Here is a 25,065-nt window from a genome sequence, read left to right as displayed (position 1 = left end):
ACAGCCAAGAGTACACAAGGGAGTGATATGGCCAGCATCTCTTCTGTTTTTAACTGCAATGCACAATGTAATGCAATGCACAATGTATGCGTTTTGCAGCTGAACACGAGGTGGACTTTCAGTTTAAGATCTAGCTGACTGGAAAAAAAACCCAGGCTGAAACACTAAAAGATGTCACACCTTGGCTGGTAAGCAGAGAAGCTATTGATCAGTATGGTAAGTAGTGGTAGAAATGTAGCCGTGTTAGTCTGGTGTAGCTGAAACAAAATACAGGACTATGTAGCACTTTAAAGACTAACAAGATGGTTTATTAGATGATGAGCTTTCGTGGGCCAGACCCACTTCCTCAGATCAAATAATGGAAGAAAATAGTCACAACCATATATACCAAAGGATACAATTTTAAAAAAATGAACACACATGAAAAGGACAAATCACATTACAGAACAGAAGGGGGATGTGGGGGGGGGAAGGAGGTGAATGCCAGTGAGTTAATGATACTGGCATTCACCTCCTTCCCCCCCCCCCCCCCCCTACATCCCCCTTCTGTTCTTTAATGTGATTTGTCCTTTTCATGTGTGTTCATTTTTTTTAAATTGTATCCTTTGGTATATATGGTTGTGACTATTTTCTTCCATTATTTGATCTGAGGAAGTGGGTCTGGCCCACGAAAGCTCATCATCTAATAAACCATCTTGTTAGTTTATGGTAAGTAGGTTCAGAAACCGAGACAAACGGGCTGGAACTTCTGGGCTTTGGTAGAACGAGAACTGGATCAGCTCTATTCCTGTAACTTACAGGGAAAACCTATCTAGCATAGCCTGAAGGGAACACTAGCCAAACCAAAATGTGTACAGAGGCTATTTGTTTCTAAGATCCATTTTTCTTGGACACATTGTTCCAGCTGTAAAATAAGAGGTTCCTACAGAGAGGATCAAGCAGATGTTCAAAATATATGTGGACATGCAGAGTGGTAACTGGTTAGTGTATATGGGGTAGTGAACTTAGGTCCTGGTCTAAGGGCTTGTGTATATGGCTGGTATGCTTGAAAATAGGCTAGTTAGTGTGCAGCAGGCATGCGCACTGTAGAGCCACACAATGGCTAGCTGCATACTAACCCATTGCATAGAGGAGCCCTAAGAATGGGAGAATAGCATATTTCCACCCCAAAGCAAGTGCAAAAGACTAGAACTGAGCTGGGTGCGCTTAGAGAACCAGAAAGAGTATAGGAGCACAGACAGTCATGCTATGAAAAACTGAAAAGCAGGATGTGGGGTGTAGGGTGAAGAAAAACCAACTCTCAATGGTTTAAGTGCCTTTTAAAAGTCTGAGTTTGAAGTTCATTCTAACAATAAATGAAATGTTGCCGAAGAGAGAGTTTATCTTGTATTCAAGCAGCTTGCAATCCCATTGATAGCCTATCTGCTGAGATGTAGAACTGAATATCTTGTACTAATAAATACAATATGTGACTCTTAGAAGGAAAATTGTCTTTTTAAAGCATTAGGTCTGGGAGAAATAATTGGAAGAACTTTAATTCTACTTGGGTCCATACAAAAGAATGCCATATGATGCCATGTGTCAGATCTTGCATTAGTCATCATTATCTTTGCTATTTCTCCACAATTGCATCTGGCTCTTGCCTGGGTCTCTCCAGTGACTATGGGTTAGTTACATGGACCATATGTGATACTGTGATTTTCTCAGACTTTTACGAATGATTAGTTAATATATCACAATTAATCTGTGTCTTGTTGAACCATTCATCTATTAATTTTTTTCCCTACTAGAAGCTGAAATGATGCCACCTTTATAAATAGATGAGCAATATTTTGGTGAACCACCCTTGCTTAAATTCAAATGGCCTCTATTACTTTCTAGCTCCAAACATTTCAGATTAGCTGTTCCGTATGTAAACTTCTTTTAATAATAACTATAGGAGTCAAAGTACAGTTTTCATGTTTTAATTCATATTTTCATCTGGGAGGATAAAGTTGAAGTCCAAAGAACTGAGCTTAGCAGGGTATCACAGGCTTTGTCTAGACTACAGCGTTCTATCAGAAAAAGATATGCAAATCGCAAACTTCAATTTGCGTATCTTTTTCTGCTTTTCTTCCAAAAGAGACTTTTCCAACAATTGGTCTACATTGGGCCAAATGTCAGAAAAAAAGCCTCTTTTGGAACATCCCTTTTTCCTCGTAAAACAAGGTTTACAGGGATGCCGAAAAAACACGACTGCTTTTCCGAATTTTTTTTTCAGAAAAGCAGATGTGTTCCTTGGATGCAGCAGAGCTTTTCCAGGGTACCTCCGGTATCCTGGAAGAGCTCTGTAGTCTCGACGTACCTTTAGTGAGAGTACATCTTTAGATGAGAAAAGTATATTTGTGTTCATTGCCTTCTATATAGTAGCCTTCTATCCAAACAAACCTACCTTCATCACTCCCTTCTTCCCTCAACTCTGCCACCACACATCATGAAAAAAATGTGCACAGGAAAGCTTATCCAGACACAGAGTTTGATTAGAGCAGAATGCAAGAAGAGTGAGCTCACAATTCTCAGACAGAAAAGGCTTTATTGTTTAACATTTTCCATTCTCAACAGCCTTTGTCTGAAGAACAAGGTATCTTAGTTTTAAAACCCAATATATCTTGAGCCCTTTTTTTATAACTTTAACTTAAATTAGCCTTGTATTCTAGTTGATACAGGTAGTTCTACATTTCATCCACAGGATAGGAAAACTTGCACCAACTTTAATGAGATCAAAGAGACAGTGAAGCCAAATGATTGGCCAATTGAAAATGGTCTCTCAAGAGTTCAAAGCAAAGAGTACATAATGCAAGAGCTTAATAAATAAAGGTTAGATACTGCAAGCGAATGAACAACTTCGTCTTACCATCGAATTTCAGCATCTGGCCATAAATTAACCTAAATTCCAACATACCATTCTACTGATAACGAGAATGGGGTTATTACAGGTTAGCAGTTCAGATAAAACAAAGCATGATTTTATTGTGAACAAAACCTGAACCATTCTAAGCTTTGAAAAGATTGATACATATTTTCAAAGTAGTATTTGGGCACTTCTGTATTTGCTGATTTTGTCAAGGACTGACTGAAAATTCCATAAGATGAAGGATAAAATCATCTTTGTGAGCAGATGAAAACCAATAGTACCAGAAATCTTGAATGTAAATATGATATTTTTGTTGACAACATTTTAATAAACACATAGAACTCAGGGTAACAATGTTAAGACCTATACAATGCCAGCTCTCTGCTAGCAGTTCAGGATTCTGTCCTGATAAAGGAGCACCAAAATTGGCATGTAACACAATCTCATAAATTCACTAGAGACAAATTTCAAAGAATGGTTTCCAATTTTTTCTGGTGCACAATTGCAAGCACAACTGTTGCACAAATTGGATAGAAAAAGACACAGGTATTAAAATATTCAATATCAACTGACTTCATATGCAAAATGTGTGTGCGCAAATTTAGAGGCTATGTTGAGGCTGGTTGCAAATATCATCCCTGGTATAAAATAAATGTGATTTGGCCACTCAGAAAGTATTGTCTTTAAGTTAGACATTATAATTACCAAACTAGTTATTGACCATAAATAACTGATGTGTGCTGGGAGATTGAATAATTTACAAGGGGAGAGTAATTTGCAGTAAAAAGAGGTTCAGGAATTGAATCTCCTTGAAAATCTTTTTAAAGAACGAACACTATTTTGAGTAATCTAAAGGCAAAATATGTGCTCTTTAAACAGTATCTTTACTCGATAAGCTTCTTGGTAGGGATGTTTGCAGAGACTGGGATGAACACAAGGGGAATAGAAGACTCACCCCCAAATACCACTCATGAAAACATGCTGTTTTCATATTTATTTGCAAGTCATTTCCTGGAAACTATTAATGATAATTTTAGCTCTCATTGCAGAAAGCCCATGGGCTGCAGCAAGCTAATAAAACTAGTGGTTACTTTCAGAGATTACCTCTCATTTTCTCTTAGGATCTCTTTTCCTTTCTTCCAAGTATAAGTAGGTCTGGGGGAAGCCTTTGGCTTACACTCTATGATGACTTCACCACCCACTTTAACAAGAGTTAATCTTTTCAAGAGGGTTTTGGAAAAGTCCGGACCCACAGCTGAAAAAGAAAAGCAGAAGCAGCTTAGAATTCACTCTGGAAAGAAGTGATCAGCTTTCCTTTAACATTAGAATATTCTGGTATATCCTTTCACCAATTTACATTTGTAACTTCCATAATTATCAGCATCAGGAGCTTTGCATACATATTGATGAGGAAAATAGATGCCTCTGTGTTTAAAAGCTTAAATTATTTGGAAAAATATATTTAGTAGAAAAACGTAAAGGGAACAAAACCAAAAGACCATGGACCAGTCCACAATACATTTCATACAGCTATATTTTGTAATACAGTGCTTTGGGACCATGTTTGACTCTTAAGAGTTATGACATTCATTTTTCATTCTATTCCCCTGAAATCTGGTGTCTCTTTGTTCCTAGGAATATCTTATCAAAGGGGCTTCTTAGCTCCGATGGGGCAGGGGAAGGACGAGACTTGTCCTTCCTTTGCAAACTGCTCTGGTGGTGGTGGTGGACCAGACAAGACCCACCTCTTGGCTCCTCCCCTTGCTGCAGGATGCTGTCTGGGACTGGGCTGCAGCCTGAGGTTCCTGCAGCTGGAGACTTGTAGAGTTAGATTGTATCTCCCCTATGCTGCTGGAAGCGCCCCATCAAAAGGGGTTTCCTAGTTCTGATGGGGCAGTGGAGGGACAGGACCCCTGCATAACTGCTGGGGGTGAGGAGAGACCAGATAGATCCACCTCCAGATGCCTCCCCTTGCTGAAGGACTCTGGGACCTCTGTTAGAGGTTCCTGCGGCTGAGTGTGGGGCATGGGGTGCAGAGCTTTCTGCAGCTTTGCAAAAAGAGAGCATGTATTGTCCCTCCCAAGCTGGCCAGGACTAGAAGTGAAGAGCCCCTACCTGGGTGTTCCCAGCAGCACAGGGGAAATCAGTTCTACATCTAGACCCACTTCTACATCTTGGAACCTCCTGCGGTTGCAGGAAACTCTGAGACTACTGCCTTTAGAGTCCAGCTCTGAAGGCAGCATAAAAGTGAAGGTGGCAATCCCATGACTTCCCTACAACAGGTTTGCACCCTCCCCCCACCCCAAATTTCTTTTGGGTCAGGAGCCCAGGATCATAATACCATGAAATTTCAGATTTACACAGCTGAAAATGTGAAAATTTCTAATTTTCAAATCCTATGGCTGTGAAATTGGCCATAATGGTCCATGAATTTGGTAGGGCTCTATTGGTAATACATCAAATCTGGTCATCAAATGCTATATGGCCAAAAATCAGTGACATTTTCTTTTTATGGCACGTAATTCTAGAAATGAGCCCAAAGATTTGGCTTAGCTTTACAGTTTTGTGTTATCCTGCTACTTCAGGAGAGTTTTAGTTCACTGTTGTCACATCAAGTAAATGTTATACATAATGATCTAAATACATGGGTATTGTATGGAGAGGAATGGAGGGTGGTGCATTGTCCCCCCCTCCCCCTCCCCTCAAACTCCAATCTTCAGGAAAGCATGAAATGTGCCCTCCTCATGCATAACTCCATTGTCTGGACTGGAGCTACCTAGCCCCCTAACATAGAAGTCAAACTCGACTTATGTCTAAAATGCTTCTGAAGCAGCAGCGTGGCACAAAACTGCAGAGTAGAACCCATGAGAAATTCAATTTTCTTCAAGTGTCTGCTCTGCCACTCAATTTTCTGCCATCCACTCTGCCTCCCAATGCAAAAAGAATAGTGTAAGGAATAATTACATGCTGAATGGGAGGGGACGGGGGGACTATATGACCTAAGAAAACTCTGATCTTCAGTTTCTGTGAATCTGAGAGTCAACTAATCTCTGAGTTGTCCTGCCTTTTTTCTGTAATCATGGATAGTTTCATTTTGGCATAGCTGAAAGTAGGTATGTTATATAGAAGATTATTAAAGCACCTGAAAAACAACACTGGAGCCAAAGAACCTTTCTAAATAGAAGGTGCACTGTGAGGACCACTACATAGTAATATACCATATATCAGAACTGATCACATTGCTCTTTGAGAGCAATATTAATTACCAACTTTAAAATAAAATATACCTTTTTTTCTGTTGAAAAATTTGGAAATCAATCCGTGAATAGTAGTAGAGAGGTAGCCGTGTTAGTCTGATCTTGCTAAAACAAAAGGAAAAGCTATGTAGCACTTTAAAGACTAACAAGTTTGTTTAATAGGTGATGAGCTTTCGTGGGCCAGACCTGAGGAATCCTTGAACAGATCAGTTACTTATACATGTTTATTGAACAGTTTAGTCAATTGATGTTCAAGGTATGGTTTGTTTGCAAAGTGTTTGTATTGACTATTCCCTATTTGTTACTGTTATACATGTGTTCTATGTAGAGGGGAGCCAACAGAGATGCTGGGCCCTTGGGCAAAGTATGAGGGCCCGGGTCTGTGCTCCTGGAAGGGGTGGAGCCTCAGACAGAAGGGGCGGAGCTGGGGCAGCCGGTCCTCAATACTGCCTGGAGCGTGCTGCACCGTGATCCCTCCCCCCCTCCCCAGGTAACTGTCAGAACTGGCTACAGCCTGGTGCGTGGCGCTCTGGCTGTGATTTAGAGGCCCTGGCTCTGGTGCCCTCCCCACCCCATCGGTGGGCCTATCTATGTATGGCAGCCTGAGTTACACTGTATTTTTTTTTACTTCCCGATGGTAGGCGATAGCTGTGACTTTTTAAACTGGAAAATAATGAGCACCACATTTATTGGAGAATTGTCATTTTGTGTGAGGGAAAATCCCCACAAAGCCTACTATGACTTACACAGCAAAGAGTGAATATTCAGCAACAGCCAAAGCTATTTGTGAACATATAAGACAAGCCTAGGAATCACAGAGAGTTAAACTCAGGTCTGGGATTTGCCAATACATCTTATAAAGCAGGTTTTTCAATATTCTACCAGTTCTTCCATTCAAGAATTTATTCTGGAACAAATAATTGGCCTGTATTTAGAAGGAAGATCAGTTCCTTAACAGCACAGAGACACTGCAACATTAAGAGGAAGAATGACAATATAGAATTAACAATATCTTTCTCTCTGTCTGCAGGTTGTTAAAGACAAGTACTTTAAGGCCTTTGTTAGTTATGTACGGAGCAGCACTCTCATACTTGTTCTATATTTGAGCTTGGGGACAATGGAAAACACTGTATGTTTCCTGGCACTATTTGCTTCTATTATATTTTGCACAGGGCCTGATGAAATGCGACATAATGCAGTATAAGGAGGCAGAGTGTCATACTAGTGTAGGGATTTATTGAAGAGGCAGGCAGACTAGAGAAACAAGGATTTTTGCTTGCCGCTTTGAGAGAAGCTGACCTTGTGAAGAACAGGATTTTCTAAGAAGTAAAGTATCAAGGTAAAATGCATCTAAACCCACTGCCAGGGGCGGCCCGTCCATATAGGTGAACTAGGTTGTCACCTAGGGCGCCAAGTTAAATGGGGCGACAAATGGTGGCACAATATCATCGAGGGGTTTGGAGGTAGGGGTGCCGATTGCATGGTTCGCCTATGGCACCAGTTGTTGGCAGCTAGTTTAGGGCTGTCCCTGCTCACCACTATTGTTGTAGCCCATCTCCTCATGTTTCTGGAAGGGATATGGGAAGCCACTGCACTATATTCTTTCCTCTCTGTGCTCTCTTGGGCTATTGTCAAGAACACCCACCAACACTAACTTTCAGCCATGTGTTTGTACTCCTGATGTTAGGGCTGGTTGTGAACTTGTCCGGTCCACAGGAATGAGAAAACAGTCTCAGAGCTATTCTAAATGACATCAGCTGCCAACAGCTCCTAAAGGCCATTTCTACCGTCCAGAGATTACTGAGACATGCTGGACATGCTCCCTATGCCAAGTGGAGCCTGTATGCAGAGAGGAATCTGGGACTTGAGCTCATGCTAGGTTCTGCCTACCTTCCAAGGCTCATTTGTGTAACAGTGCTGAACAGACTGGAAAAGCATCAGTGGCTTTATCTGGATTTCTTTTATACAGTAGGCAACATACCTAATAAATCTTATCTCTGTGAAGCCTAATTTGTTGAACATGATTGTACTTTCCTTGAGCAGCAACAGTGACAATCTTCAGGATGAAAATAGGTTTTTTTTCCTTCTATGTAGGCATCTCTCAGGTTGATAAAAGGATGCCCTACATTGAAATGTGATGTGCAGAACACACCTCATGCCTTGTTCTTAAGGACAAAGCAAATCAAACAGTAGTATGAACCTTCTTTTTAAAAACTCCTTAAACTATATCATTTAATAAGAAATTCTAGTTTCACCTTTGAAATTCTGCTTGCAATCTGACCTCTTTATTGGTCCCCTATTTTCTCTCTGATGGAAGGACTTTCCCAGCAATGTCAGTGAGCAAATTAGCTACTCTCAAGCTTAAACTGAAGGAAGGAAAGGCAGCTTTCTAGTTCAGTACAGAACAAGGAATCTGGAGACATGAGTTCTATCCCTGACTCTGACATACACCTCCTGGAAGTCCCTTTAGGAAAGATTCTGATCTCATATCAGTTTTATGCTGCCAAGAAATACTATGGAGCTACTCCTGAGTCTCATCCGCTTTCCCTTTTGCAGATAAGGAGATAAGATTTCACTTCAAAGTGATGGGGTGAGGCTCAGTTCATGGATCCTTGTAAAACAGGCTAGTTGGCTTCTGTTATTTGAAAGTCTTTTAAGGCACGAAGGGATAGCCAACCGCACCTGGTTAAATGGGACTGTATAATATACAAGGAACAGCTCTTCTCTACATTCTGAACTTGCTCTAGTTCCGTGGCTTTCAAACTTTTTTCCTCATGGTCCAGTTGAAAAAAATTGTTGATGCTCATGACCCAATATAATTTGACTAGAGTGTGGGTTCCAGAGTGAGGCTGAGAATAAGAGGTATGGGGTGTAGGAGTGGGCTCTGACTTGGAGGGGAGGAGATCAGGCTGGGGCAGGAGGGGCTTACCTTGAACAACTCCCAGTCAGCAGTGCAGAGGGGATGCTAAAGCAAGCTTCCTGCCCCTCCTGGCATTGCAGACTATGTTGCACCCAGAAGCAGCCAGCAACAGGTTCCCAGCCAATGGGAGTGCGGAGCTAATGCTCGGGGCAGAGGCAGTACGCAGAACCCTGTGCACACTCTCCTCCCCCACCTAGGACCCGGGCCTGCTGCCGGCCGCTTCCAGGGCACAGTGCAGTCTGCGGTGGCAGGACAGGCAGGTAGCTGCCTTAGCCAACTGCTAGTCACCAGATCCCCCTGCAGCAACAAGACCCAGTGCCTGACATTTCATGACCCAGTATGGGGTCATAACCTATAGTTTGAAAGCCACTGGTCTACTGCTATACAAATTGACCCTGATTTTCCTCTTGCTTACGCCAATTTTACCAGGTGTAACTTCACTTCAGTGAGTCACTCTTAACATACTCCAGTGTAACCGAGGCCAATAGATCTGGCCCATGTGTTTACTTGAAGAATGGGCCTCAGAGTGCATAACACTTTTTAAATCCCATGTATTGATTGACACACACTTGACAAATGAGCTGCTCAGCACATACTCAGAGTAGACAGCTGCAAAAGAAAAATGCATACAGTGGAACCCTCTTGTAATATAGCCATTGAACAAGTTCACTGTAAGCAGATAGATAGGAAGAACAGCAATATTATTATAATTTACAGCTGTCATTATACTCACTAATATGGATCTATAACATGGGCATGACCCCAGAAGTCAAACTCTTTTTGCCTTGGGGTTTTATACTGCTTTCCACGTCAAGTCATGAGCAATAATGAAGTCCCTTTGAACAGCAGGGAGTCTCTGGCACCTCCCTTTTTGTGAGGTCAAAACTCTTTTAGAGTACAAGTCTTCTAGGCATTTAGGAGTGGAAGAGGGTGCTGGTGTTGTGAGTGCCGTTCGTAGGGTGAAAAGGCAAGTCAAAGAGAAAAGTTTTGTAATATTTCCTACAGAGGATTCAATTCCAGCTCTGTATTCCATAGACAGATTTACTGAGTTCAACATGTTTTGGATCAGGTCCCAACTGCACTATCACTGGTTCCCAATGCTTTATTAAAAGTCTGATATAGGAGCTTCTAAACACCAAGAGATGTGTGGTATGCCACCAACTTTTCATGCTCAGGTACCTGTATTAATAACAAGATGGAGTGATGTGGAAATTCTTTATTCCATGTACCTCTTTCTGCCTCAGTTTTTATTACAATCGTTTCCTTGGCATCAGAGAAATACTGATGTATTCTTGGCTGAAACATTTAAGCTTAGTAAAACCGGTATAAGTTACAAGAAATGTTCAGTTTTTAGGAAAGCAAACTCACCAATTACACTCAACTCCGCACTGGTAAAAATGACTCCGTGCCTGTTTTCCGCTACACACTGATACATGCCTGCATCTGACAGATTCACATTTGTTATTGTAAGTGCTCCGTGTTCTATCTGAATTCTGTCCTGTAGAACAGCAAAATAAATAAGGAAAGCCCACCTTAGAATTTATATGTTACAGCAGCTGGGTCATATATTATATCACAGGGGACAAGAAAAAAAAGAAATATGAACAATTTACATGCTACAATCTATTTGTCTGTCAACTAAATTTATATCAGGTTCGACGTTAAATGGAAAAACCAATATCGTAGTTGGTAAATGCAATTTAAATTGGAGGACTCTCCCTTGAGTTCTCATTGATTTAATACCTAAACCATTCAGATTAATATCCCTTTCAAAGAGATTAACTGGAATCTAAAAATGCACTTCTGTTTTAAGGTAGTGTATCATGATGGTCAAATACATTCTTGAGAGCATTTAAAACAGTTGAGTTATTAGCGTGTATCCCTCTGAAGTGTAATAGGAATAATAATCATTTTAGGTGTTGCAGAAAGAAACATTTAAAATCAGCTGCAGTTTACCAGGGAAAAATGTAGATGTTAATAATTTAATGATCCTTTACTTTATTTCTGCCACTAACGTGATTTAAGAACAAGACCATCTGCTAGTGACCAGCATGAAGTAAAATTAGCGTGTGGAACAAAAGACCATGGTATCATTTGTCAGCCTAAGGATATGGAACTCATGTTATCAATTTTAATAAGTACAGCAAAATGTTCCCTCCTCCTGGGAGTTCTACCATTTTTTTAAAAAATAAGTACTATAAAGAGCTATTTGCTTTCTAGTTGGCTGCAGGGTGGCAATTTAATGTTTGTGCAATCTTTATTAGGGTTTGATCAAATCTAGGCAACTATGTTCTTCACATTAAGTAGAGGGAGAAAAATGAAGGCTGCACTGATAACGCTTTCATAATTTGCTTTAGTTATGCTGTATAATTGAGATAATCATGGGATTCAAAGTTGCCCTCTAATGAGAGAAAGAGTTGGGGGTGTGGGCGGTAAGCGAGCTTAATCCCCCCACTTCTAATCTGTAGGCATTTTTTTCAGGCACAGCTAAAGATAACCCAGGTCTCTAGCTGCCTGTACAGGAGCAAATCTGAACAAGGGGAATTTGGTTTATTGCTCAGAGACTCTTGGAAATGCCAAAGTTTCATTAACATCTGAAGTTCATCTGAAAACTATCAAATGAAAACAACATTATATAGGAAAGCCACATGGTACCATTCAACCATTTGCCTGATTTTACTGGGGCCTCTCAACCAGCACAATAGCATTATGAATCACTCATTTCAAAGAGCTACAGAAAGTTATGAATATGGTTGTTTCATGCACCCTGTTTGCTCTAATACAAATCTCTTAGAAACTTGTCCTGAAGCCTTCCTTATCCACCTACAGAAAGCAATGGACTATTTTTTTGTAATACAGGAACTCAATGTCATGCAATGGCACTCACCCAAGAGGATAGAAAAGATGCTATGACTTGAATTTTAAGGTGCCATCACAGTTTGCACTTCTATTTAAAGGCAGTGAACTATGCAGTCCTTAAAAAGCTGCCAAATCAGCAGAATCTTTATAGAACATTCTGCAAACCACCATTGCATCCAAAGAACAAGGGCACAGATTTCAGCAATAATCTTACCTGAGGCATCAGTGATTCGCCATCCTTTAGCCAGCTGTATGAAGGCTTCGGTCTTCCATTTGCTTTACATTCCCAAAAGATGCTTTCCTCTATAGCTAGGTGAGCATCACTTATTTTCTGAATCCAGTTGGGTGGTGCTGGAATGCAGAAAGTAATGAATGAACCCACATGTTTGTAAACAAGAGTCTATTTTCCAGATGCCAGCAACTCCTGAATATTTTTCTTGAAAAAAAAAAATCATATGTTTTATACCACTGGATTCTTTGTGGAGATTCCCCCCCCCCCAAGGAGTCCAATTCTGCTTTTGAAGACAATGGGAACAGGATCATAACCTAGTTTCTAAAATTTTATTTTTAATACGTTTTAACAAAAAATTGCATCTTCAGAAATGAAATACTTCAGTACATGAGTAATGACATTAAAATAAATGGTGCTTGAAGTTAAAACTTTCCTGAATAAGAATATTTTCATGAACTGGGCCTAAATAGCTCAATAGAACTGGGCTTTCAATCCAAAGCTTTAAGATTTGGGAGTGTTAACATCCAGATTCAAGCACTGTATTCATTTATTTCTCTGTAATGGGCCTAAACTCACATTTTGGATAGTTTGTATTCAGATCTAATTTCAGCTCTTAACACCATCTTGGCCTATCAGGGTCTGATCCTGCAAAACCTGGACTACACATGTGAATAAAGGATACACATTTAGAAAAAGGTATCTCACGTCAATAAGGGTTCAGAGGATAAGGACCTTAATACAGTAGCTTTTAGAGTACTGGCTTCACATACTTAAACTTCTAAAGAGATATCATGTGAAAACTGTCATTTGTTGTTTGTAGGTATCTGTATAACTTTTTAAAGTTTTGTGTCAGGTAGGTTTTCACACGCTGAGATTATTCATACTCAAAACTGAGAGAATAATTTCTAGAGCTGTAACTCTCAAGTTTTGCTGGAAACCTGGAAAAACCACTCAGTTCATGTTATCCTAAACAAATTCACATTGGCATGGATTTGCCTCGAGCGTACTGCACAAAACTCCAGTGAATGTTTCAAAAAAACTCATTTGGAGTTTCAGGGTGTACTAAAATTAGTTGTGTTTCAGGTTTATCTTAAAGGTAGATTTGTCCTATTTTAAAATAACAAACACACACCTGAAAGGATTTTTTTTAAAAAAATATTACCAGCAGAGGTCTCTCAGAACCTGGATAATACTTTTTAATACCTTCCTTCTATAATCAGATAAAATAATTAAAATTTCTCAAACAAAGCCAACAGCTTTATAAATCCCTTTTAGACTGAGATGAGGGATCAGAGAAAATTTTGAAAGAATAGGTAAAAAAAAAATCAAACTTTGTAACAACCACCAAATGTGAAGTTGAATGGAAAGTTGACCTCACTATACTTTAAATACTGCCATATCTGTCATTATATGTTCCTGCTGATATACCTAAGAAATCTCAAAGAGTTGGGATACTTTTTTAATGTTCTGTCTGGGGAATAAGTCTTAACTGGCATTGTTGTTCATGATCCACATGTACCTAATTCTACATGAGCTACATTGAATATTTCCCATTCCGCTGCATCTGTAAACAACAAACTAATGCAAAAAATTAACAGAAATTTGCATAGAATCTTAAATACACCACAGAAATACTCAATGGAACTTAGAAAAGCAGAAAAGCAAACTTAATATGGTGAAATGATGTGACTGTAGAAATTAAATAGACCTCACAATGACAAATGGAGAGGTGGACAACTTCCCTGCTGTATTACTTTAGGCTTGTATCTCAAGAGATATAAAATGGGAAGGCTGTGAAACATAGTAAGATTGGTGGCAACTGTCCCGCACTGTATTGAATAAGACATGAGGTCATGAATTCCAGCTACTCATGTGAATAAGGGATACACATGTAGAAAAAGGCATCTCACATCAATAAGGTTCAGAGGATAAGGACCTTAATATAGTAGTTTTTAAAGTACTGGCTTTACTTACTTCAACTTTTAAGTTTTCCTCCTCTCGATGCAACAAGTGCCAAGAATCAATGCTATTTCCAAGTTACAGTTCACAATTTGTCTACATGGTTACTATTAGCATCTACCTCATAACTTTGCAGAAAGCCTTAGGATACTTGTCGTTACGAAAGGTGCTCTATAAATCCTCCTTTTTCTTTTCTTCATTTCACAGCTGCTAACCTAAGTTAGTTGCTCTTTTTAAAAAATGGACAAAGTAATCAAAAGCACCTCTTAGATGAAGAAAATCTACATAATCTGCACAGTGCGCTATATGGTATTATTACTTATGTTGGAATGGCACTTATAAATGTCTCCAGTGAATGATAAAAGCTCATTCTATAATAGGTGACATTTTAAATCTTGCTAAATTTTTCCTTTTGTAGCTATTAATCTTACACTTTTTGAATAAGGTAAGATTTCACCCAGGCAAAGGGCAGCTTTTTGCCTGTCCAGTCCCGGACTAAAGGACTGAGCCTGTGTTCATGAACTGGAAGGAGTAATCAGACCCCTTCTTTTAAAATGCTCCAGCCTTTATTTTGTTCAGGGTACAAAATCATACATCCTAATGCAAGTACTTGCATCGAGACTCAAACTTCTGATGCTGGAAATGATCCAAGTAGCAAGTGAAGCTATTCATTTCCATCCTTTGTGCAGCACCTGTGAGCCATAGACTTGAACCATATCATCCGTGTTCATCCATTCTAGTTATGTGAACTTGTTAAGCTTTTTATCCTAAAGCTATTTATGATGTAGACAGCTACAGTGAAAGCTTAGTAGGTCAACAATAAATCTCAGTGACAACAGCAGGGCCTATTGTTTCAGAGGAATGCAGTTCTGTGCTTCTCTTTGGGAGACATTCCTAATTAGGTCAAACTCTCTATAGAAGCATTTGTTCTAGAGAATGCAAGACATCCTCCTAACTTAGTTGTAAGTAATACAAGGAGGTAGTTCATGAAGTAGGTGTGTTTGAGCCACCAACACCAGCTGACATAATATAATGAAATGTTGATGTCTCCCATTGGGGATCATATAAAGGAGCAGTAAATTGATACAAAACTTCAAGCAGACTAATTAAAAAACCAGAATAAGGGCACTAGGCCAAGTGTGTCCTACAAACTTTTGACATCATAACTATGTAGGTCAGGGGTGCGATGAAGTATGATTTGTGATTGACATGGCAGCAAGCTGCCAGTTTAAGGGAAGCTACACTGAAAAAGCTGCTTCTTTGTTGGTAGAGCTTCTTCAGTCCCCTGAAGAACTCCTGAAATCATGGAAGTAGCATGGAGGCTAATTTATTAATAATATTAACATCACAAGAAATTGGCATATGCCACATTTATGAGAGAAAGGAAAAAAAAGCAGGAAAAATACAAAAAAAATGGTTGACTGGATAAGACTAGCAAAGATGTGTCTGAAGCAAAAGAGCAATTAATACACATATTGTTAGATTCACAATTGATGTATAATAGACTTCAGTGGAGCTAAGCCAATTTATAGCAGCAGAAGGTCTGGGACAAGCTGTGCAATTCATCATTAACCGCAGATATTCTGTTGAAGGCCTAGAAGATTGCCTATTCTTATAGCTATCCTTTATGGAGAGACTGAAAGTAACCTGGGAATCGGACCAGAGAGCCAAATGTAAGTACTAACCAAAACTGCTGAACAAAATAATTCAACCATTTTTTTATTCTAAAGCATTTACATAATAGATGATGTTTGTATCCTATTAGTAACATTTAAGCACACATATTAGACTGGGACAAAGAAGAAAATAGTCTCGTGAATTCAAACATCCTTAATCTGTTAACATTTGTGGTGACCAAGTGGAGGCAGGTAACAAGCTGTTTCCTTTTCTCTATCTTCCCTAAAAAAGCAACTTCAGCAGGTTCATTTGCTTGATTGCTGTATCCTCAACACCTAGCTTTCATCTGTTTGCTTCTGGAGAAAGTAACTCATTTAGGCATGGGACTGTCTCTTCTCTGTTTGTACAGCACGCGCAAAATCCTTTGGCCAATATCATAATATAGCAGAAGTAGGAGAGGAAGAACTTAAAGAATTAACAAAACATACTATTTAAATTGGTCTTTCTAATGCACCTCGAGAGGTCATTGAGTCCAGTCACCTGCCCTCACAGCAAGGCCAAGCACTGTCTAGATCAGGGTTTCCCAACTTATGGGTCAGGATCCAAATATGGGTCGCCATTACATTTCAAAAGGGTCGCCAAGTGTCTCCCCAGATGGCTCTGCTCCCTCTCCTCCCCTCGTTTTGTAGAAACAGAACCATGGGAAACTTGGCCATATCCATGATAAGTGGACATCTAGCTAACTGAAATCATGTCAGACCAGATATTTCCAGACTAGAGAGGTTCAACCTATATTTTTCTATAGTGCATCTCATTTGACATAGTGTATCCTAGTTATACCAGCCTATTTCCTGTTTCATTAAATATTTTGTACAATTACATACTTTCTCTTTTTTTCTTTTTTCCTTTTGTAATGACAGTCATATTGTGATGGGGTGAGGTCAGAGAAGACTTCTTGGGGGTGCCTTCTGGAGTGCTCACATGACCACTGCCACCCACCTTCCTGCTCCTTGGAGCTTCTCAGCCAAGGTCCTGAGCCAAAATCTCTTCTCCCTCTCTGAGAAGCAGTACAGATACTGAACCTCTTCAGGTCCAAGGAGAGTGCTATTTTGGGCCCAGCTTCCTGGGATACCACTCCCCAAATGGGATCAAAACCCTCAAATGAATTATTTGGGCAAGCCCCCTTTAGCCATGAAAGGGGTAATGCACACACTGATTGCTCTCCCAGGTAATAACTATTTACACTGGGCTTAATAGAAAATAAAAGTGATTTTATTAAGTACAGGCAGTAGGATTTAAGCGAGAACAGGCAGAGCAAAGTAGATTACAAATCAAAAGCAACAAAAAGGCTTAGCTAATTCTAACTCTAAAATTCTCAGCACAAATTTATTGTAAACTCACCCTAAAACTGTTTCTTTTCCCAAACCAGAGCTGTCCCTCACCTGGGGTCTCTGGTTCACCCTCCTCGAGTGTGTCCAGCCAGCCCTTTGAGTTATGTATCTTTCTTTCCATAAATCCATTTCATAAAGCAAGGGGGGAAGGGTGAACCATCACCCATGTATTCCAGATTCCATGTATTTTTATAAAGGGAAGCAGAGGGCCCCAGTGCTTGAAGTTTTTGCTGTGCATTCACTGATACATCTGACTGCATATAATGCAAAAGACTGAGGGAAGTTGGAAGGTCGTATGATCATCATTCCAAATCTTGTTTTTCAATACAGGTTGAACCTCTGAAATCTAGGATCCCTCATCCAGCAACATCTGTGGTCCAGTAGGACCACAGATGTTGCTGGACCAGAAAGCCCCAGTGCCCAGGAGTACGAACTGGCTAGGAGCCCCACCCAAGGGAGTCCTGGCCAGTGAAACCAGCAAGCGCACTCACTTGGGAGCCCTGGCTAAGTGGGACAGTAATGGGGCAGCCAGCAGAAGTGGGGCAGCCGACAAGCCCCATTCCCCGGGATCCTCATCGGAGAGCAGCAATAGCTGGGCAGCTGGCAAGCCCCATCTGTGGGGATTCCCAGTCGTGTGGGGCAGAAGCGGAGCTGCAGCAGCTGGGGAGCTCCATCCTTGGGGAGCCCCAATGGGTCGGAGCCCAGGTCCAAGCTCTGCAGGCTGGAGCTCAGTGGCAGGCTGGAGCGAAGACAGCTGCTGGGAGGAGGAATGTCCTAGGAGGCCAGTGATAGGGGACTTCTCCTGATCTGGCAAATTCCCTCATTCAGGACAGGTCAGGGGTGTTGGACAAGGGAGGTCCAACCTGTAATGAACTATACTAAATATCAAATTGATATTCTTGTATTTTAGCCTAACAGTACTGTTCTTTCACCGCTGGTCATTTTGAACTGAAAACAATAGCCTATGATTTCAAGCCCAGCTCTACAAAGCCTTACTGTGCTTGATACACCAGAACCCCTCTGCACCTATCTGGCAGCGCAGAAGAGATCTGGAATCCGGTATCATTTACATTTCAGGTTGCTTTACGTTTCCAGAATGTGATAAAGAAGCTTTAGCACAGCGTTTCTTAAACTGTGTTCCGTGGTACTCCAGTGTGTCGTGGAGAAAACTGAAAAAATTCTGCTCCCACACCCCCTGCAGAGCCCGTAGACAGCTCCCGCTGCAGCTACCCTCTTTCCCCCTCAGCCCACAGGACAGCCCCTGTCCGACGGGGCCTCCGCTGCTGCGCAGCCTCCTCCTCCTTCACGTGTGCAGGCGGCAGCTTTTACAGCGGTCACTGCTGCTGGGTGGGGGAGGGGTGGCCGGAGCGGAGGAGCCGCTCCTGGACCTCGGCATTTTAAAACTGCTCCCTGTGGGGAACCCGGCTCAGGCTCTGCTGCCCCCCCTCCCTCGGGGTGCACTTGGGCTCTGCATGCCCCCTGCTGGGGAAGTGGCAGAGTTTAATCTGGAGGGGACAGTCAGGGTTTCTATTCTTCCTCCCCCCACCTTGCCAGTGGGAAGCCTGGCCTGGTGCTGCAGCTACGCTTGGTTCCCTGCTGCATGGGTGGGAACTGAGCTCTCCCCTCACCACCCCGAGGAACAAGATCATGCTCCCCGGAGGCTTTCCCTGCTGCAGCAGGGTGCCAAGCCAGGTAAACATCCCCCCTCATGCCCAGACCCCTCACCCAACCCCCCCTCACACCCCTCCCCGTGCCAAGACCCCACATTCTCTGACTTTGCTCTGACACCCTGCCCCAAGTCCCCTCCTGCACCCTCCTTGCCCCGAGTTCCCTTCTCTACCCTCTCTCCTGGCCAGACACCCTGCCTCAAGACCCTCCTTTACTCTCCTTCCTGGTTTGGTGGGTTTTTTTTGTTTTGCTCGACAAATTTTCCCTGGGGCCTGGTCACATGTGGGGGGTTTTTTTGCTCAACAGAAAAATCCTTGCTGTTTCCCATTAAAAAAAAAATTGTTCGGAGTTCCTCAGTTTTAAAAAGTTTAGGAAACACTGCTTTAGCATAAATGAAAATGGGGCCTGATTACAGTAGCACAGGACTGCTCATGTATGTAAAGATAAGGACTAACATTTTTTTTTGCAGGATTAGAGACTGAATTGGAAGGCCATTGACTCTGAATAAAGGGCCATTCCAATTAAGTTTTTATTACCAAATGTTGTAAATCGATACAATTCATGACAAAAGACTGTTGTACTTTCTCTATCCTGCCATTTTTAGAAATCATAATGCCTACTACCTTAATGTTTCCCCCCATCCTTTTCAACAGTGAAGTGCTCTGTATGGAACATTATCTCAAGGGAGATATAAACTAAGCAGCTCTTTGAATGTTTCTTCAGCCTCATCAGGTTTTCTTGTTTAAAGATTTGTTTGGTGTGCTCATGTACTATAGAAATAGATACTACATAGAAATAAATGAGATTATAGAAAGTATTATCTATTGGAACTTTTCCATTATTACTTCTTAGTAGTACCCTAATTTGTTTAGTCATTTGAATACTTTATGTGTTCTTTTTAAAGTTTCCAAAATTCAGACCTGCACTACACCAGCAAGTTTGGCAGCAGTGTTAAGGAACTCCGAAAGGAAGGGTGGTCTTGGGATTAAGGGACTATACTGGCACTTAGGAGATCTGGGGTCAATTCCCATTTTTACTACCAACTTTCTGAACACCGGGCAAGTCAATTAATCTTTCTGTTCTTCCAGTCCCCATCTGTATAACTAGAATGGTAAGGCCACATCTACACTAGCACTTTTGTTGGTATAACTTATGTCCCCCAGGGTGTGAAAAAAGACCTCTTTGAGTGACATATGTTATGCCTACAGAAGCACTGGTGTGGACAGCACTGAGTCAGCGGGAGACACTTTTTTCACTCATTGGTGATGATTTAATTATGTCAACAGGAGAGTAGCTAACATGGGAGATCTTCCAAAGGTGGAGCAAGTTGGGGGGCAATGGCACAGCTGTGAGGTCTCAAATGTAAACATGACCTAATACTTCCTTTATCTGTCTTGCACATTCAGCCCACAGCTTGCAAGGATTTAAATTAACTTTATTCTTATTGAAGCTAATGGGGCTATACATGGGCTTACGGATATGCGTAAGTGTTTGTAGAATCATGGCTTTCATGTGCCAGTTCTTTGAGAAAATCTTTAAAAACAGTTTCCTATCTAACAAGGTTTGTTCATGATATCATCAAGGTGGACTCCATTGTAGGAGTGCATACATTTTATGCTCATAAGAGCTGAGTCACATACATCCCCCAAGCCTCCCAGTGCTCCCATATGAGGGCATAATGATTCTGGGATGAATTAACAGAAGTGATGTGAGCAAGACATGAAAAGTCATTCTTCTGCTCTGCTCTGCACCGATTAGGCCTCAATTGGAGTATAGTACCCAGTTCTGGGTACCACATTTCAAGAAAGATGTGGAGAAATTGGAGAAGGTCCAGAGAAGAGCAACAAAAATGAAACACGGAAGCTCTAGAAAACACAAGCTATGAGGCAAGGCTGAAGGATTTGGGAAAGAGAAGTTTGGAAAAGAGAAGACTGAGAGGGGACATGATAGGAGTTTTCAGGTATCTAAAAGGGTGTCACAGAAAGGAGAGGGAAAATTGTCCTCCTTGGCCTCTGATGATAGGACAAGAAGCAATGGTCTTAAACTGCAGCAAGGGAGGTTTAGGTTGGACAGTAGGAAAAATTTCCGAACTGTCATTTTAAATACTGGAATAAATTGCCTAGGGAGATTGTAGAATCTCCATCCTTGGAGATATTTAAGAGCAGGATAGACAGACATCTATCAGAGATGATCTAGATGGTGGTTGGTCCTGCCGTGAGGGCAGGGGACTGGACTTGATGATCTCTCAAGGATGATCTATGGATTCTATGATTCTAGGATAAAGGTAATAAAGGGCAGTCACCACCCTGCCTCGGGTCCCTCACAATCCAACAATAGCTCACTGCCAAACTAGGAGGTTGTATTTAGTGGGTTCCCTCATGGTGCTGTATTATTTAATATATTCATTAATAACCTGGGTAACAAAATAAAGGTTATGCTCACAAAATATGTGGATGGCACCAAGCAGGAGGGATAACATGTGTTTTGAAGGACAGGATTAGAATTAAAAAATGACCTTGATAACATTGAGAATTGGTCAGAAATACAAAATGGATAATAATTCGCTAATGGGAGTACTTCAGAAAAAGATCTGGGGATTATAGTGGATCACAACTTGAATATGAGCCAACAATGTAATGCAGCTGCAAAAATGAGAAATATCAAACTGCCATGTATTAATAGGAGTGTCGTATCAAACACATGGGGATTATTCTCCATGTCCACTGACCATAGCACAAGAAATACTTTCGGCTTAATCTGCAGCAATAGATATTTAAGTAAGATATTTAGGTAAAATGTTCTAATTACAAGGACAGTTCAGTACTGGAATAGGTCACTAAGGCTGGTTATGGAAATGGAATCCTTGTCATCAGAAAGTTTTAAGAACATGTTAGACAAACTGCTATCAGGGACAATATATATTTACTTGTTCCTGCCTCGGCATGGGGAACTGGATGGGCTAACCTCTCCAGGCCAATTTCCAGCCCGATGATTCTATGAATAGTTTTTCTGGGCTACTGAAATACATATTATACTCCACTGACCAGGCAATCCAAATCATTGTGGCAATCCAAAATATTGCATCTCAGTGACCTGTTTTATTGATTATTAACCATACCCCCAATATCTGTGTCATCTGCAAAAATTCTGTAATGAGTTTATGTTGTCTTCTAGGTCACTGATAAAAATCTAAAACAGCATATGGCCAAGAACCATTCCTAGCATGATCCAACTAGACACTGTCCAATGATGATTCAGTTAACAAGTTTTTAAATCCCTTTAAGTGTAGCATGCTCATGTTGTACTGTTCTTGGGGTTTTAATTTTAATCAAAGTGTCATGCAATACCAAATCAGAGGTCTTATGGAAGTCCAATTATATAAAGTCAGCACTATTGTCTTTCTCCACCAAAGATAATAGCATTAGTGCAATATACTTAAGACTTTTGTCATTGACAGAGCTGTGCTAACAACTGATTTTAAAAATTCAAAACATTAAAAATTCTATAGGTAGCAGGTTTAAAACAAACAAAAGGAAGTTTTTCTTTATGCAGTGCAGAGTCATCTTGTGGAACCCTTTGCCAGAGGATGTTGTAAAGACTAGGACTTTAACAGGGTTTAAAAAGGAGCTAGATTAATTCATGGAGGTTAGGTCCATCAATAGCTATTAGCCAGGATGGATAGGAATGGTGTCCCTAGACTCTGTTTGTCAGAGGCTGGAAATGAATGACAGGAGAGGGATCACATGATGATTACCTGTTCTGTTCATTTCCTCTGCGACAGCTAGCATTGGCATTGGAAGACAGGATACTGGGCTAGATGGATCTTTGGTCTGACCCAGTATGGCCATGCTTATGTTCTAAAAATTAAAAAAAAAATGTTTTGGCTCAACCTCACACTGAAATCTTTAGTAAATAGAAAAATGGAAAAATATTTTATTTTCAAGCAGATTTTAACTTTAAAAAATAATATAGAAGGAAATTCTAAAACAAAAAATCATTTTGTATCAAAAATGTGAAACATTTCATTTAAGAAAAGTTAAAACAAAACATTGATTTTTTTTGTTTTTTGACACTATTTGTCAAAACTGGCACAAACATGGGCATGTTTTAGTGTCAATTAATAGCATTTTTTTTGGCTGAAAACAGTTTCAGCTAAAAAATTATGCTCAGCTCAAGATCTTTACAGTTCTACTAAAAAAATGCAATGTGAGTATAAAATATTATGATGTGGTATCATTTTGCTTTCCATGGGTACAGGATAGTAGAGAATCAGCCTCACTGATTTCAGCAGAATTATAGCCTAATTGTAACTTGGCCATTTTCCCATTTTTAACCACAGTAGTCGAAAAGGTATCACCATTATTTTTGTGTTCTCAGACCATTTGAGTCCACTTGCTGTCTCCTGTTTTATACTTATGATATAAGCTCTTTGAGAGATAAACTGCCTTTTAATTTACGTGATCCGGTTCATGAGCATAGCTCCCAGTAGCCATGCCAAATAATAAATAATAATAAATAAAAAATGATCTTGATGCTGGCTTTGTGAGAAGAAAAGCAGCTTCCTCTTAGAATTAGCTCAAAAAAGTCACCTTGGAAAACCCTACAAAGGTTGGATTTACAACTCCGCGTAAGAGATAAATCTCTGCTTCATGTAAGGTTATCAAGTTTAAAATTTAGGAGTGGTTAGATTAAAAATAGAGTTCAAGTTAAAATGAATACTTCAAAAATACTTTGGATCAAAACATGTTGCTCTGACTTCTGAGGACCCTCACTTCCAAGTTCAATCAGTTCAATGAAAAAGCCATAGCTAGAAGCCCAGGAGCGAGTCCAGTGATAAGGCAATAATGCATTCCTACCATCTGGGAGCCCTGGATGTAGCAATAGGTTCAAGTGTGAAGGTGCACTGCATTGCAGGGGGAATTTGCAAATCTTCAGCCAGAGAGGTGCAAACTGCATCTTGCTAGGAAAGCACATTTTTTCCAGCTCAATAGAGAGCAGATTGCAAAGCCAGGTATACTGAACAGCATACCGGTGACTATTAAACTTGTGTATGGCTAAGCAATATACAGGCAGTCCCCGGGTTACATGGATCCGACTTACATCAGATCCCTACTTACAAACGGGGTGAGGCAACCCTGCACTAGCTGCTTCCCCCCAGCAGACCAGGGAGACGCAAAGCTAGCACCCACCCTCAGCAGACCAGGGAGACGCGGAGCGGCTTTTCTCAGCAGACACCTCAGCTTGAGAATAAAGGACTGAGGGAAGTGAGGTGTGGGAGAATAAAACTGAGCTCTGGAGAAATGTTTGGCTAGAGTTTCCCCTACAATATGTACCAGTTCCGACTTACATACAAATTCAACTTAAGAACAAACCTACAGTCCCTATCTTGTACGTAACCTGGGGACTGCCTGTATAAGGGCTAAAAAAGAGAACTTTATTCACTAGTATTCACAGGATCTTTACAGAGCATTCCTAAAACTTAAATACCCACCTGGGGAAGTGAAAAAACAAATGGACAGAGCCAAAAAAAATACCCAGACATGAACTACTTCAAGACAGACCCAAAAGAGAAAATAACAGAACTCCTCTTGTTGTTACCTACATTCCACAACTCAGACCCCTCCAATGCATATATACAATCTACAACCCTATCTTGGAAAATGATCCCTTGCTCTCAGAGGCCTTAGGAGAAAAACCTATTCCTGCTTACAGACAACCCCCTAACCTGAAACGTATTCTTTCTGATAACCATGACACACAACCACATCATAAGCCTCCAGGGACCCAGCCCTGAAACCAAAAAGGATGTCAACACTGCCCACATATCTGCACTGACGAATTCATCACTGGAGCAAACATAAGTCACAAAATCAAAGGGTCATTTGACTGCACATCTAGTAATTTGATCTATGCCATCAAATGCCAGCAGTGCCCCACTGCTATATATTGGACAAACTGGACGGTCTCTGCAGGAAAGAATCAATGGACACAAATCGGACATACGTAAAGGGAACATACAGAAGCCTGTTGGTGAACATTTCTGCTTGCCTAACCACAGTTTAACAGACCTGCAGGTGGCTGTCTTGTCACAGATCAGCTCCACAAGTCAGATACATAGGGAAGGACTGGAATCACAGTTTATCCACAAATTCAATTCACATGCTAATGGACTCAATTGTGATATGGGCTGGTGGGGACTCTACCTACTTAATAACAACTGAAGCTGCTAACAGCTCTCTGAGGGTACGTCTACACTACAGCGCTAATTC

General features: G+C 40.8%; 1 protein-coding gene across 17 annotated transcripts in view; it reads right to left on the bottom strand.

Moving 5' to 3' along the window:
- Positions 1 to 25,065, bottom strand: part of LOC102454172 (contactin-4) — a 731,510-nt gene that overhangs the window by 116,287 nt on the left and 590,158 nt on the right. For all 17 annotated transcript variants that reach the window (XM_075938683.1, XM_075938679.1, XM_075938672.1 and 14 more), the window contains 3 exons: positions 12,144 to 12,280; positions 10,439 to 10,568; positions 3,998 to 4,148 (listed from right to left, as the gene is read on the bottom strand). In XM_075938683.1, the coding sequence (XP_075794798.1) occupies positions 3,998 to 4,148; positions 10,439 to 10,568; positions 12,144 to 12,280 (418 nt within the window). The remainder of the gene's footprint in view (positions 1 to 3,997; positions 4,149 to 10,438; positions 10,569 to 12,143; positions 12,281 to 25,065) is intronic.

The sequence above is a fragment of the Pelodiscus sinensis genome, chromosome 11 (assembly GCF_049634645.1).
Source record: "Pelodiscus sinensis isolate JC-2024 chromosome 11, ASM4963464v1, whole genome shotgun sequence".
NCBI classification, from domain to species: domain Eukaryota; kingdom Metazoa; phylum Chordata; order Testudines; family Trionychidae; genus Pelodiscus; species Pelodiscus sinensis.
This window is presented reverse-complemented; position numbering and strand designations above follow the sequence as displayed.